We start from the raw sequence: 15,548 nt of genomic DNA, 5'->3' as shown, positions 1-15,548 counted from the left end.
GAAACGTCATTTGTTAATGTTTCCAAGTTAAGTCACTATGGTGTATTTAAGCTCTGGAATTGACATATGATACATATACAACTATTTTTTTCTCTTTGTGTGGGTTTTTCAGTGTGAGGAGTGTTTCCTGAGTTGCAAATAACTAACTTTACAAAAAATATTTGTTGATGAGAACCTACCTTTAATTTGAATAGCTTGCATATAGCAGATAGTTAAGTCATTTAGTAAACATACAACACAAGGAGAGGATTGAAAACTTGCTGGGTGTCAAACACTCTGCTGCTAGTGTGGTCTCCACTCGAAGAGCTTTGAGAGGAGAGATGTTCCCGTCATGGTACTCTGACATACTCAAGTTTCTATTCATGAAACCTAAAGGTTCGTGAAATATAACCATTTGAATTAAATGCTAGTGTGTGAGGGCAAGTTCTTATGGATTTTTATCAATTTGATTGATGTTGGTTTGGTCTTAGAGCATGAATTGAATTGATGGGTCACACTGCGTTTTGGCTGAATATGCATCAGTGCAAAATTCCCCCATTGAAGGAGACAGCACCTAATGTTTACAGTGAGTCTCAGTGTAAATATGATTCTGGAGAAGTGCATGTAAAAAATCTGTATTTATAAATTTGGAGATTAATCAGAATTTCCAGGTTATCTATTACAAATGACAAATATGTACTGAAATAATGGTATTATGTGGTACAGTTGTGGAATCCACAAAAATGATCCAAGAACAGCAGTAGGAAAAGGGATTGTTTTGCTGAGGAGGTCAGGGTAGGCAGTGGAGACGACACACTAAAATATGAAATGAGAATATCGTAGTAAAAATTTTGTATGGAGATGTAAACAATTAAGCCTTTACATCATACTTTATAGTATTTATTAACAGTACTTAATGATTATTAGACGGTTCTACCATAGTTTGAAGGTAGGATTGCAGTTACTTTGTTGAGTTTTTCACTTAAATATTATGCTCATGGCAGGAAGTTGCTAAAGAGACCTGTAATTACCTGAGTTGAGGGAAGCAAGCTGAACGGAAGGGGTTGATGACACAGCATCCTCTTCTGGGTGCAGCTTAGAAGAAAGTAAGCTCTTAGACTGCCTTAAACTGTTAAGCAGTAAGTTATTTTCTAGTTGGTAATGGCTTTCCTTGTGACAGTGTTGTGAAGTAGGCAAAGATGGTATTAACCAACTCTGAAAACCATTTTACAGATGTAGAGCTGAGTGCCAGAGAAGTAAATGGCTTTTTTTTAAAGGTGAAAATTAGTAACTAGTAAGTTGCAGAACGATGACTACTTCCCAGGATGTCTGACCTCTAGACTCGCGCTTTCTTCATTAGCCTCCCCATGAGAAATGCTCTTCTCCCCACCTCCTTCTCCTCCATCCCAGATTCTACTCAAGCTGTAAAATTCTCCTTCAGTTGTTAACCTCTTCCAGGATGATTTCTTATCAATTCTCAAATCTCATGAAGATAACTACACCAGCTTTTCTAACTGACGGCGATGTGCTGGGGCCACGCCCTGTCCTTATAGACCTCTGTGTCCTGTACCTTGATGGTCTTACGGACGGAAGTGTGTATGCACCCACTCACCCAGGCTGGAAACCAGTGGTTGCCTTTGCTGGCATTATGCATAAAGTGCAATTTTTGCTTCTCTGCATTCGATTTTGTTGTTGTTGTTGTTTTCCTACAAATGAATATACATTGCTTTTTTAATGATAAATAATCGTTTTTATGTATTTAAATATTTTCTAAAGTTTCATCAAGTGTTTCCTTCTGGATTGTATAATCATTACCTAGATCTTCATAGGAGAAATCTGGAAGGTTAGATATTGTTGCTTGGGGTGTGGATGGTATGAAGGGCAAACGTTGGCAACCTCAGCGTGGCCACTTAGAGCTGTTGGCACGTGTTATTCATCCAGTCAGTGTGAAATGGGCGAGTTGGAAACACCTTAGGTATCTCCAAAACAGCATTTCAAAAATTCAGACTCTGCAGTAGGTTTAGAATCTTCAGCTAATAAGAAAGTCTGTCAGAGAAAAGTAGTGTTGGGTTCTGAAAAGGGCTGAGGGATGAGACTGAGTAGTTGTTTTTCGTGTTATCACTTACCTTTGAGAAGGAGTATAATTTTGAGTAGTAAGGACAAATGCCCAAACGCCAAGACTGTTAGAGAAAAAGTAGTCTAGAAGCAAGTTGAGTATGAGGGCAGGGAAGAGGCGAAATGGGGTGGGTCCCAGGAGCAGTTTGTTTCATCAGGGAGGTTTTTGCCTTACATGCTTGGGGCAGGGAGGGTGGTATTTTAGGGCAGGAGTTGATTAAATGAAGTGCAGATCTAATTCTGAAAGATAATGGGAAATATGTGCTGAAAAATGATTTCTCCATAGTGATAGGAAGTCTTAAAGCCACTGCATTTTAGTACATGTATCTTTTTCCTTCCTTATCTCCAGGACTACAAATTCGTTAAAAGTTAGCTGCATCTTTGGCTTTGAATACATTCAAGATTTAACTAAATACCTTTTTTCCAGATTGCTGTTGCCTTATGAAGTCAGTTTTATAAGTAGGCTCTGTAGTTGAGTACTAATTGATATTAAACTAAGCTGCAAGTGTGCTATTTCTAAAATTAGGTTTGTTTTTTCATTTTCAGTAATGATGTAGACATGGAAACAGATCACTACTCCAATGGAGTTGGAGAAACTTCATCCAATGGTTTCCTAAATGGTAGCTCTAAACATGACCACGAAATGGAAGATTGTGACACCGAAATGGGTCTGCAGTGATATTTCTTACGTTTTTAATAAAAAATGATGACTCAAGGTTATGTTTTTACTTGTACTGATTCACAGCTGATGAACATAAATCAGATTTAAAGATGTGTGTGCCATTGGATTTGATAGTAACATATTCTCTTAGGAGTCCCTGAGAGTGGATTGCTAGAGAGAGTAGAGTCTAATTTTTTAGTATCTGGCGTTTTCTTTGCTGAACTGTTTCTGCACAACTGCAGGGCTCTCAGTAGCACAGCAATGCGAACTTAACTAGCGCTCACTGTCCTTTGAAAGGATGGGTAAGGCTGGAGGTACAAAACATTTGTGTACCTATTTCAATATAGCCAATATAGATAGGCCACATGGGTAGAGATGATTTAATAAATTCTAATCAAATTTTCTTTAATTCATTTAACCTGAATATATGCGACTATTCATAGTTCAGTGCCTGGCAGGTAGTAGGTGCCTCTTTTGACACCCTCCCTTGGTTCCTTCCCCCTCAAAATTATATGGCTGAGAAACATATTAGCGTGCATAATTTTACTTTGTGGACAACTTGTGTAGTAAATTGTGCCATAAAGTTAAACAAGCAGCAAACGTCCCAATCAATTGGAGAGTGCAAATTACTGAAGCTTATAAATTTTTATTTGATTTTATAATATTTTGATATTAAAGGGAATTAAAATTGCTAGAAACTATTTTATAAATGCAAACTTAATATTACTTACACGACCACCTTGTTTAGGATCATGTGTTCCAATGTGTAATTCACTCTTTCAAGCAAGGAGTAGGACTGAAAGGCAGCCTCGTTTTATCCTATCAGATATTAGCAAGCAGCCTCAACATTCCAAGAATAGTTTGTGTCTAGGGATAAAGAGCAGGAGTTCTAGAGCCGGATCACCTGGATTTGAATTCTGCAACTGCCACTTACTAGCTGTGTAACCTTGGGTGAATTACTCAGGAGCTCTTTGCCTCAGTTTCTTCATCTGTAAAATGGGTGTAATGATAACTGCCTGTAAGTGCTTCATAAACATTAACTGTTACCGTCGTGATTAGTGATTTATATATTGTTAACTAGTGATGTACACTTTTTGCATTGTTGATCAGTGATTATTGTCAGTCAAGATATATAAACTGAAAAATTTTTTCCTAAAAGTAGTGTAATTAACCCTTTTGATTAGGTACAGTATCGCCTGTGTTTTTATTGGAGTCATTTATCTTACCTTCAGACTGCTCTATGTCAGTTAAAGTAGCCTGGGAAGTAGTTACTTTTTCCTTTTCTTTTTTTGCAATGTTGCTATATTTTTAGAAAATTGTGCTTAATTTTTCATAACATTTTCCTTGAGACATGTACATCATAACACTGAAAGCTTGTCACCTGACTTTCAACTCCAAGCTAGATAGATATTGGATCTTAGACTCTTGAGCCCTAGAGAAAGTATTCCTTGTAGCTACAAGGTTCTGTATTATAATAAATTAAAAAGAAACTGCATATTTAGGTAAAATATTAGGAAGTAGTTACTATATGAAATGTTCAGAATGTTGTCAGCAGCTTATGTTTGTTTCTCCACTGTCTCCCAGATGTAAGGTAGTGAAATGCCTGTCTGTTTCGCTTACAGAAGTTGATTCAAGCCAGTTAAGACGCCAGTTGTGTGGAGGAAGTCAAGCTGCCATAGAAAGAATGATTCACTTTGGAAGAGAGCTGCAAGCGATGAGTGAACAGCTGAGGAGAGAATGTGGCAAGAACACAGCAAATAAAAAAATGTTGAAGGTAAATTTGTTTTCCCTTGAAAAGTTATAAATGTGTGGATGAAACTAGAATGTCGTTTTGTGAAACACTGAGCAGTGCTGGGGTTACTGTTGGGAAGCTTGGACACGAGCTCCTCCCTGGCTTCCTGCCCAGTCGAGGGTGAAAACGTCCGACGGGGTGAGGTAGCCAGGCTCTGCTGGAGAAAGCGCTGGATTTCAGGAAAACACGTAGGTTAGACCCCGGTTCTGCACTTCCCAGTGTCATGCGCCTCTTATCAACTTGCTTTCTTAGTTTTATTTTCTCAGCTGTAAAATTGGCAGAGTTATTAGGAGAAATGTGAGTATGCTGATCAAACTATACATGTGAGATGTTTTGATTTTAGGAAACGTTGCTTGGGGTTGCAGCCAACTGAATGTACGATGTGTGGCCTTTGTTTTGATGGTGGTTGGCGAAGGCGTGGCTCGTCTTCCACGAAGAGTGAAGACACATTCTCAGGTCCCCTCTGGATTGATGCTGCGCCGGGTGGTGATAACGGGCAGAGTGGGAACACTTCAGGTAGTTAGCCGCAGCTCTGTGTAGCAGCTGAAGCTGGAGTTTTGCCTCCCTTAAGCCAGCCCTGCAGTCAGCCAGGGGTGAGTTTTTCCAGTCACAGCAGTGCCCCCAGCCCTGTCGGCTGTGAACAGGAACCTAGCCGTTGCGGCCCTGTGTTTTGTTTTGTTTGCCCTGCATCAGGTTGGGCTCGGTGTCAGTTTGTTAAAACACTTTCTTCTCAGTGTTTTAAAATAAGTCCAGAAACTGAAGGAGAAATGGCACATGGTGGCGTTGACACCGAGACTTTGGGAACTGAAGGAGAGGGCGAGACTCGGGACTCCCGCCATCCCTTCCCGAGCTGAACTGAGAGGGCCGGTGAGCAACCGACTAGCACTAAGTATGTGTCAAGTCAGGGGGAAATAACCGTCCCAGCTTCCTGCACCAAGAGCTTTAGTACAGCACCTGTGTAGGCAGAATGTACCTCTCTAGGAAGGTTCAAGAAGCCGCTTTTACACTTCCAGTAAAAAGGCACGCATAACTGGATTTATCCAGATTGCAAATTTTCATCATTCTATTAGATTGGTGCAAAAGTAATTGTGGTTTTTCATTGTTGAACTTTGCCATGTAATACTGGAATACATTCTTAAATAAATGTGATTGTTATACATCATTTTAATGCGCATTTCTCACTTTGGTTTTTTTGCTAATTAATGATGTTAGACAAAAAGAAAATGCGATCGATTTTTTTCTTTGAGTTCAAAATGGGTCATAAAGCAGTGGAGACAACTTGCAACACCAACAACCGCATTTGGCTCAGGAAGTGCTAACGAGCATACAATGCAGTGGTGGTTCAAGAAGCCTTGCAGAGAGGACAAGGGCCTTGAGGATGAGGAGTGCGGTGACCGGCCCCTGGAAGTTGACAACGGCCAGTTGCGAGCCATCGTTGAAGCTGTTCCTCTTAAACTACATGAGAAGTCGCCAAAGAACTCAGCATCGATCATTCTATGTTCATGTGGCATATGAAGCAGATTGGAAAGGTGGAAAAGCTTGAAAAGCAGGTGCCTCTTGAGCTGACCAATAATCATAAAAATTGTCATTTTGAACTGTTGTCTTCTCTTATTGTATTAAACAACAACGAACCATCTCTCGATCGAATTGTGACGTGACAAAAAGTGGATTTTATATAGACAGCTGGTGACAACCAGTTCAGTGCTTGGACCAAGAAGAAGCTCCAGAGCGCTTCCGAAAGCCAAACTTGCCCCAAATAAAGGTCCCGGTCACTCTTTGGTGGTCTGCTGCCCATCTGATCCACTGTGGCTTTCTGAGTCCTGGTGGAAACTGTTACATCTGAGAAGTATGCTCAGCCAATCGATGAGATGCCCCCAAAACTGCCATGCCTGCAGCTGACATCGGTCAACAGAATGGGCTCGGTTCTTCTCTGTGACAACGCCCGACCGCCCGTTGCACAACTTAACACTTAAAAAGTTGAACGAGTTTGGCTACAAAGTTTTGCCTCATCTGCCATCTTCACCTGACCTCTTGCCAACCAACCACCGCAGCAAGCACCGCAGCAGCTTTGTGCAGGGAGAAGGCTTCCACGGCCAGCAGGAGCAGAAGATGCTGTCCAAGAGTTTGCTGAATCCCAAAGCATGGATTTTATGCTGCAGGAACAAACAGGCTTAATTCTCGTTGGCAAAAATGTGTTGATTGTAGTGGTTCCTACTTTAATAAAGATGTGTTGGAGCCTCGTTATAATGATTTAAAATTCACCATCTGAACCAGCAGTTACTTTTGTATCAACCTAATACAACTTTGTAGAATCTTTTCAGCTATCAACAGTGCTAAGAAACTTAACTTCTTAGGCTTTATTATCGCTTCCTATATCCAAAGCTATCCATCTGGGAAACTTCCTTACTAGGTACTGGGTTGTTTTAGGGCAGTGGTTCTCATCCTTTTTGGTATCTAAACCCTTTAAAACCGATTAAAGATTCCTAAAGGGCTTTTGTTTGTATGAGTTATATTTATTGATTTTTATGTACTAGAAATTAATACTAAAATTATTAATTCACTTTAACAAATCATTACATGGGTATTTTTCATAAAAGTGTTACTTAATCTTTCTAAAATAAAACAATGAGAGAGCGGCATTGCTTTACATTTTTGTAAATCTCTTTAATGCCAGGTTTGATAAAAGGTAAGCTGGATTCTCGTCGCTACCTCTGCATTCAGTCTTGTATGAGCTCACACATTGTGTCGCCTCTGGAAGGCCCCACTGGGAGAGTTGTGAGGGAATAGGAGTGAGAAAAGAGCCAGTACAATCTTAGTTTAGTATCAGGAAAATAGTTTGGACCTCACTAGAGCCCATGAAAGGGTCTTGGACTCTGGTTGTCCCTGGAGAGAACTGATGTTTTAGGAGATATTTTGGAGATAGGAAATGTTTTTTTAAAAAGAACTCGTAGACATTTTTACACCAGGTCATCTGTTTTCTTGTTAAAACTTTATGCTAATTGAGTATCCTTTTATGTAGTCCCTTTGAAAATTTAACATTTCACTCCATGGCTTATTCTTGATTGTAATTTGTGTGAAGCACAGAAAAGGGCATTACATGGCCTGTTCTCAGAGATACTCTTTGATTATATGTTGAAAGAAGTAAAGAGGTAATTTATCATCTAAGGAACGTGGTTGGCTTTGATTTTGTACCTCTGACTTCCGTGCAGATGCTGACTACTGTCTCAGCATTCTGAGCTGCTTCTCACCCTCCCCAGGCGTAATCTCCTCCCAGGTAGACGTAGACCCGAGTGACTGACCCAGTGGTGTCTCAGCACCTAGGGGACAGAGCTGGAGGATTTGTGTTGGAGGTGGACACAGAGAGGACTTTTGTTTGCCTTGGTTAAGAAGGATTAGAAATTAGTGCTTTTTTCTTTTATTCTTCACTTCAGGTCATGGGTAGCTGAAGTGGGTTTTTTTATCTTTAATTTTTTTTTAATTTGCACAGACTTCTGAAGCGTATATACGTATGTAGAGAGAGACAGAGTTAGTAGAAGCTGAGGTGAGGTTTACCTAAGTGGCCATAGGGCCCCTGGTGTTCTGCTTCTCCTCAGTCGTGGAGTAGCAGGCATGCGGCAGACCCTTGGAGTAGCCCACTCCCCGGGGCTCGGGTTGGGGGTTCCTGCTGCACCAGGGCTCGCTTGACCTTTTCCTCATTTTCTCAGTCTTCCTTTCCTGTTTTCCTGTTGTCTTTGTTTTTCTTGCTTACCTGCCTGAGTCTGCCAGTGGCTCCCGAGAGAGTGCCCTGAATTGTTCAACAGCTGTGTATTGAACCTTGCAGAGCGGAGCGTCAAGCGGGAGGGCTGGGTGGGTCAGGTTAGAATACTCAGCCCCAGGCTGCAAGTAGCTCTTAAATCTCATAACTGAAGCAGAAATTGAATCATTTAGGCGCATGCTACTGAGAAACTGCTACTGATTTTAAGCCAAATATAAGTACAGTTTGAGAATCCTACCTAAATGTCGTATTTCCCTCAAATTATTTCCACTGAGGTAATTTTTTTTCTAAAATAAAAAGTAACCCATAATACCATGATATTTTACAGGTATTTTCCGTTGCCTGCCTTAAATGCATGGGCATATATTAATATTTTGTCTGGTTGGTACTTGTGGTTATCCTATTTCGTGTTGCACTTACTGTCATAAAATGTTTCCAGCTCCCAGGTGGTGCTAGTGGTAAAGAACCGGCCAGCCAGCGCAGGAGTCACGGGTTCAGGCCTTGGGTCAGGAAGAGGCCCTGGAGGAGGGCATGCAAGCCACTCCAGTGTTCTTGCCTGGAGAATCCCAGGGACAGGGAGCCTGGCAGGCTACAGCCCATGGGGCCCCAAAGAGTTGGGACACGACTGAGGGACTAACCAACTCCTATTGCTATACTGGAAAGAATTGAAGTTTTCTAGGGTGTTTTAGGGTCTAAGCTTAGACCCACGGCTCCCACCATCCAGGGCTTTTCTCTCCTCTCAGCCTGTGTCTGGCTGCTGCGTGTGACACAGCACACTCTGTTAGTAAGCAGTACCCCGTGCGTCACTGCTCACACATCTGCCTTCCTCCCAGGACTGTGAGTCCTTGGAACAGTGACGAGGCCCTGGTGATCCCTTGGTCCAGTAAATACTCATTCAACTGTACTGAAAATATGGGGCCAAAATCTTAGACTTTTTTGCTTGTAATATTTAGATTGGTAATTGAAAGAAACTGTTTTTACTAAAAGAAGTACAGGAAGTACTAGCTGTGTTGGTAACCTCTCACGGCCTCAGTTTGCTTCTAAGTGAAGTGAAGTGAAAGTCGTTCAGTCCGACTCTTTGCAACCCCATGGACTGACTATACACCTCGTGGAATTCTCCAGGCCAGAATACCAGAGTGGGTAGCCTTGCCCTTCTCCAGGGCATCTTCCCAACCCAGGGATCGAACCCAGGTTTCCCACGTTGCAGATGGATTGTTTACCAGCTGAGCCACAAGGGAAGCTTCTGAGCCACAGTTTGCTTCTAAGATAGGCATAAACATCTGGCTCCTAAGGTTACTGTGAGGATTAAATGAGATGGTACACGTTAGCCCTTGAAACACTGCCTTGCACAGTGTTAGCGCACAGTAAGTTACTACCATCATGATCTTTTTCTGTTAATGTTTTAAATACCAGGGGGTGTAGACAGAATGGTCTTGATGGGAGATTTGGGACTGCAGCATCCCGCCTTTCAGGGAGCAAGTCAGGATGTAGATTCAGGAGCATAGTCTTGTGCTTAAGTTTTATGTAGTGATTATTCCTTGGACAGACTCTTCAGTCTTTTAAAATTTATCTGCGCTATAGGGATCGCAAAGATTTAGACACAACTGAGCAACTGAACTGAGCTGAACTGCACTATAGGGGTGGCACTTCATGAGATGGATGTGGGTAGGGTGAATCAAGTCTTGAGCAAAGCTCAGTCTTTAGGAATAGTGATTGATCAGTTAGCTTCACAGGATAATCAGATATCAGTACTTTCTCCATGAATAAATTTGGATTGGGAGGGAACCAGAAACAATATAGTAGCTTTGTGGGATGCAAAAGATACTTAAGTACTGTGAAGCAGGCCTTGCAATCAACAGGTATGTGAAGTCTCTTCCCCCCCCCCCCCCCACCTGTGTATCCAGCACCTTGAGTACTGCAGGGGATCAGAATAGAATAAGTTCTTCAAAGAACTTTCATTAATAGCTGGGGCAAGAGGTCTAATGTGAATGAAATGCTCAGCCGTATAGAACAGTAGATGGGGGAGCCTGTGTATTCCTGTTGTCAACCCCAGACCACACAGCTCTGCTTAATGGGCAGTTCTTCTCTAGTCGCCACAACACAGAGGCCAACTCGGATGAGAAAGGACAAGGACAGACTTGACCAGGAAGCCTTCTCCCACTAGCAAGATGACTCAAGGGGTGCTGGAGCAGTTTCCCTGGAAGATAGTATTCTTCAGGAATTTGTCTTCCACGTTTCAGTGACCGGCGTTTTGAGTGTTGTTACCCAATTCACTGATTTAGTTTCCTCAGCACTTCTCCACGTACCCCATGTGAACCAGGAAAGTGTCCTATGTCTAACTGTCTATATCTGTATCATAATATTATTCTGGATTGGGCTGTTGATTTCTGGCAAAACAGTAATTTATCATTCATTGAAAGATTAGCGTGAACTGACATGGCTAATTTCTTTAGCTCAGTGAGTCCTCATAAACTGAAATAGGACCTCTTATAATCCGTGATGTGGGGGGGGGTGTGCTCAGTCGTGTCCGACTCTTTGCGACCCCATGGACCATAGCCCTCCAGGCTCCTGTCCTTGGAATTATCCCAGCAAGTATACAGGTTGCCATTTCCTCCAGGGGATCTTACTGACCCAGGGATTGAACCTGCAGCTTCTGTGGCTCCTGCGCTGGTTAGCGGATTCTTCACCACTGAGCCACCTGGGAAGCCCAATCCCCATTGTACAGATGATGAAACTGATACTTAGGAAGGTGGTTCTTGCCAAAGGCTACACTGGTGAGGCAGCTCCGCTCGAGGCCGGCGTCGGAAAGGTTGTAGTTCTGTCCTCCACAGAAGGACAGGAGCCGTCGGCAGAAAAGCATGCTGCATGTCAGTTACTTCAGGAGGGGCAGTCTAAAGATGGTTCCTGAAGGGGAGCTGGTGGTTTTTTTGATCACTGAGTTTGAGAAGACATCCAGTAAGATGTGTCCAGTTTCCCCCATCTGTTTTTTTAAAAATATATGGCAGGTCATATCCTTTTAACGTCACATTCGTATCAGTGGTCATTAATTGTAAGGCATCTGAATGTTTTGTCTTTAAACAGTAGTAGCCCATTCCACAAGACTGAGTTTTTTCCGTTTTATTTCTGTCCTATATGTTGTGTAGGTATAAGTGGTGGATGGTGAAAATGGGTGTTTGTAAAAAATAGGAAAACAGATTAGACTTTGCTGCATAATCTAGTTGTTAAAAAAGTCGCATATCACAGGGGTAAATGAGTTTAAGGGTTAATTCAATGCCTTAAGGTGTACTTGTAGTCTCTCAAGTTGAAGCCATAGTGAGCACAGACACTGAACTATCTGACTTAATCACATTGCTGTTTTCAACAGGATGCATTCAGTTTACTAGCCTATTCAGATCCTTGGAACAGCCCAGTTGGAAATCAGCTTGACCCAATTCAGAGAGAACCTGTGTGCTCAGCTCTTAACAGTGCAATATTAGGTAAGTGAAGCCAGAAAGCACAGCTTCAACCAGTCTCTTGAGTATTTGAGACAGTATTTGTGCTGGTATTTATCCTTTGGTAAAATCTTAAGGGAGATGTTTTCTACATTAAAAAAAAATTACCTCACAGTATAGAAAAATTCCTGTTGTCTCAGTCCCAGATTAAATGGATTCAAATGGAATAAAAACAGTACATTGGGGTGTATCTTGTGCTGTCTAGAAAACAAGTGTCTGTGTGAGTGTGGACTCAGCATTCCTGACCTCAACTGCCGTGCCCAGGCTCGCACCACGCTGAAGACGCTGGCTCGGGGCCTCCCGGGGGCTCTTCAGTCAGCCCCAGCTCTTGGAGACGCAGGCTGTGTGCAGTAAAGTTCAGATTTAACTACATGCCCTTACCAGGTGAAAGGGGGAGGGGGGAAGAGCAGCAATACGTAGGCTTAGCCAGGGGGAGCCCAAAGTGGGAAACGGGGACTTGCTGTCCCCTGACTCGTGGCCATTCCTGTGAGCAGAGTGTGGTGCTTATAAACTGAACAGATGCTCTTTAAGTGAATTCAGTGACTGCACATTTTATGCATTTATATATAAACTACATTGGGTTGATTATTTACATAAAAGGACATTTTAATATCTGGGCAATTTTCTCCAAAGGGAGTTTGGATGAGAGTGACTTTTCACCTTCCATTTTAGAGTGTAAGTCCTCCAGAAAAATGGTCTACCAGTTTGGTCTGTTGTGCTGTCTGGCCTTAGGCTTGGGAGCTTTGAGGAGCAGGTGAGGCACAGGTGAGGGCAGGTGAGGCACAGGTGAAGGCAGGTGAGGGCAGGTGAGGCACAGGTGAGGGCAGTGCGCACGCAGTCAGTGCAGGCAGGAGACTGGAGCGGAGGCCAGGGCTTAGATGGCTGGAATGCAAAGGGAGCGATTTCGAGTTCTGACATGGGGGCCTTAATCTGCTTCTTTGCCCTTATATAAAGTTCATTATTAATTAATTGTGTTGTGGCTTAATACTGAAGTTTCGGCGTAGGAATTGGTATTGTGTTATAATTTTCTCACATTTAGAATTTGTATGTAATACTGTGAACTTTCTTTGGTTAATATACAAAATTAATTTAGTTCTACCGGTAAAAAATAAGTATACTCAGTAGCACTGCTAGGATTGTAGGGCAAATTATAGTTTACTGTAACTGTCTTTTTGAAATGACTATATTATAGGTAATCATGAAGCCCTAATTGCTTTGTATCTGGGTAACACTCAGACCCGAAAAGAATTTTTGAAGAAAAGTGACCAGTTTTCATATGACAGTTAAGAATCGTGCATTCTCCAGGGGAATTAAAATTTCAAGTAGTCAATTGCTTAGGACCATTATCCAGGAGATAGATAGATAGATAGATAGATAGATATATTGCCCTAAATTATGTGGTTCAACTATAAATAGTGCTTGAAGTTATTAAATCTATATAATTCCTGCAAAAGAAATGACAGGACTTGAACTGCTGTGGGTGTATGTGTGCATGTTTATAAATACTATGCTGTATTATAGAGCTTCAAGTCTCAACAGTGCTTCAAGTTACATTACTGGTACGTAATGCCTGCAAGTTTTGTATTCCAAAAAAAATCTAAAGGACAGTTATAACTGATGTGCCTTCCTTGGCCAAAATAAAACTGTAACAATGTGCTTACCAACCCAAAGAGCATTCACCACCGTGCCCTGGAGAGGAGTAGGTGGCCTCTGTTGGGCCGTATCCCCAGAAAGAGGAAGAATCCATCAGTGAAACTTCACTGAAAGCCTGGTGCCCTTTTCTCTGACCTTGATCAAACCTTGATCAAACTTCTCTGACCTCTGGTGCCCTTTTCTGTTTGACCTTGATCAAGCAGAAGAGAGATACTAAATGTTCCTTACTCCCCAATGCAAACATTAGAAAGAAATTACATCATTCCCATCATAGTAAATATGAAAGTAAAGGTTTTTGAATATCTAACAAAGTCTTAATTCTGCAAGAATTTATTACTACTTGAAAACCCAGTGAGCACAGTACCTTGTCAAAGTAATGTCCAAGGCGTTGTTTGCTTAAAAACCACCTTTGCTACTTAGCTCGTTAAGTACAGTACAGGCATTGGTAATTTTGTAAGCAATGCAGTATTTTTGTGATTGAGAGATGCTGTTTAAAATGTCTTGCTAATTGCCGTTTCCACTTTTAATCATTTTTCCTCAGAAACCCACAATCTGCCAAAGCAACCTCCACTCGCCCTAGCCATGGGACAGGCCACCCAGTGTCTGGGACTGATGGCTCGATCAGGAATCGGATCCTGTGCTTTTGCCACAGTGGACGACTACCTACATTAGCTATGCATTTTCGGAGCTCACACTTACATTGTGGCATATAGACAACATGGAAGTAGACCAGCTCTGCTGATTTGAAACTTAGATTTTTTAATTATGTACTGGGGACAGGTTTTTGTCGCTTTACATTGCTTCCTAGTTTACAGCATGATGCAAATGATTTTCTAACTTAGTGTTAGGAGCAATTATTTTCCATCTTTAGCCTCTTAGTTGTCTAAGAGTTAAATATTACTGAATTCCAGACATTCAAATTGATCATCACAAATCCTCTAAAACAATTACCTAAAAGAAACCAAAAAGTCCTGCCTTCTTTGTTGGGGGGAGAGAGGGGGGAAGGAAACGGAACAAGTTGTGTTTGTGTTAGCATGTGGGTGATGTAAACTTCAAATTGGGAGGTATTCTGACCCCCGCTCCCATATAAGCATTCAATCAGTGTAACTTGCAAAATGCATAAACATCTGACAGTTTGAATTTATAGTGTTGGGAAGAAATCATTTTTAATGTGTACTGTAAAACTTGAAATACTCAGGAGCTGAGTGGATATGTTTGTTGCTACTTACAATCCCGACCTGTTAGTCCCAGTAGTTTTGTTTTAACATGGTCTTTCTCAACTTTGTTTCCTGTTTAACTACAGATGACTTCTGTTGTAGACTCACAAGTTGAACTGTTGTATTATAACAGTATTACATGTCAACAGTGTGGTTATGACCTTTATTTATATAAAAACCAAATATTTAGTCAATTTACTGTGTCTTAATTTAATCTTTGTACACCTTCCATTTTTAAGTGCTTAAAATGAGTACTATATTGCAATAAAAAATGTAGTGATATAATTAACCAGCCATTAAAAATTTACTTCTACAGATGCCAGAGTGTCAATTGAATTTATACATTAGGAACTTGCATACTTATGATTAATGTAAAGTTAGAACAAGTAAAATGAATGGTTGCTACTATAAATCTGAGCTCTGCAACCTAAGACTGCCTGGTATTTACTGGCCTCCCTGGATTAGGGCCAAACCTGATACTATAGGTGATACAGAAAGCAGGCAATTAATCTTATTTTCATAATCATCATGTGGCATGTGACTTGGCCACTTTTAAAGCGAACCCCCAAACTGGTTAAAAGTAAAACACAAACAAGCTCTGCAACAGAATGACCATATCCTTTGGTTTGGCAAAGGTGTCTGTTGGCTGTGCACCAAGTCTTAAGCCTTCTTTTAAAAGGACAGATTATCCACACTTGGACACTGTGCTCTTCCACGTATTCTGTGAAATCTCGTCAGTGGCACCAAAACACCGGAGACAAACACATCCAAGAGCTTCAGTGAGGCTTTTATTGCCACACCGAGGGGTTGGGTTATACGCCAGGTGGATGAAGTGTGACTAGGTACTGCCCCTAAGAGACTTGAGATTCTTATAATGACTCTTCAG

The 15,548-nt window shown here is 41.5% G+C and overlaps 1 protein-coding gene across 1 annotated transcript in view; it reads left to right on the top strand.

The window, feature by feature from the left end:
* RANBP9 (RAN binding protein 9) overlaps positions 1-14,979 on the top strand; it is a 72,559-nt gene extending 57,580 nt beyond the window's left edge. The window contains exons 11-14 of the mRNA XM_025265889.3: positions 2,641-2,762; positions 4,378-4,529; positions 11,666-11,777; positions 13,987-14,979. Of these exons, the coding sequence (XP_025121674.3) occupies positions 2,641-2,762; positions 4,378-4,529; positions 11,666-11,777; positions 13,987-14,117 (517 nt within the window). The 3' untranslated portion in view covers positions 14,118-14,979. The remainder of the gene's footprint in view (positions 1-2,640; positions 2,763-4,377; positions 4,530-11,665; positions 11,778-13,986) is intronic.
* Positions 14,980-15,548: the final 569 nt, after the last annotated feature.

Source organism: Bubalus bubalis, chromosome 2, assembly GCF_019923935.1.
Source record: "Bubalus bubalis isolate 160015118507 breed Murrah chromosome 2, NDDB_SH_1, whole genome shotgun sequence".
In the NCBI taxonomy this organism is placed as follows: Eukaryota; Metazoa; Chordata; class Mammalia; order Artiodactyla; family Bovidae; genus Bubalus; species Bubalus bubalis.
This window is presented reverse-complemented; position numbering and strand designations above follow the sequence as displayed.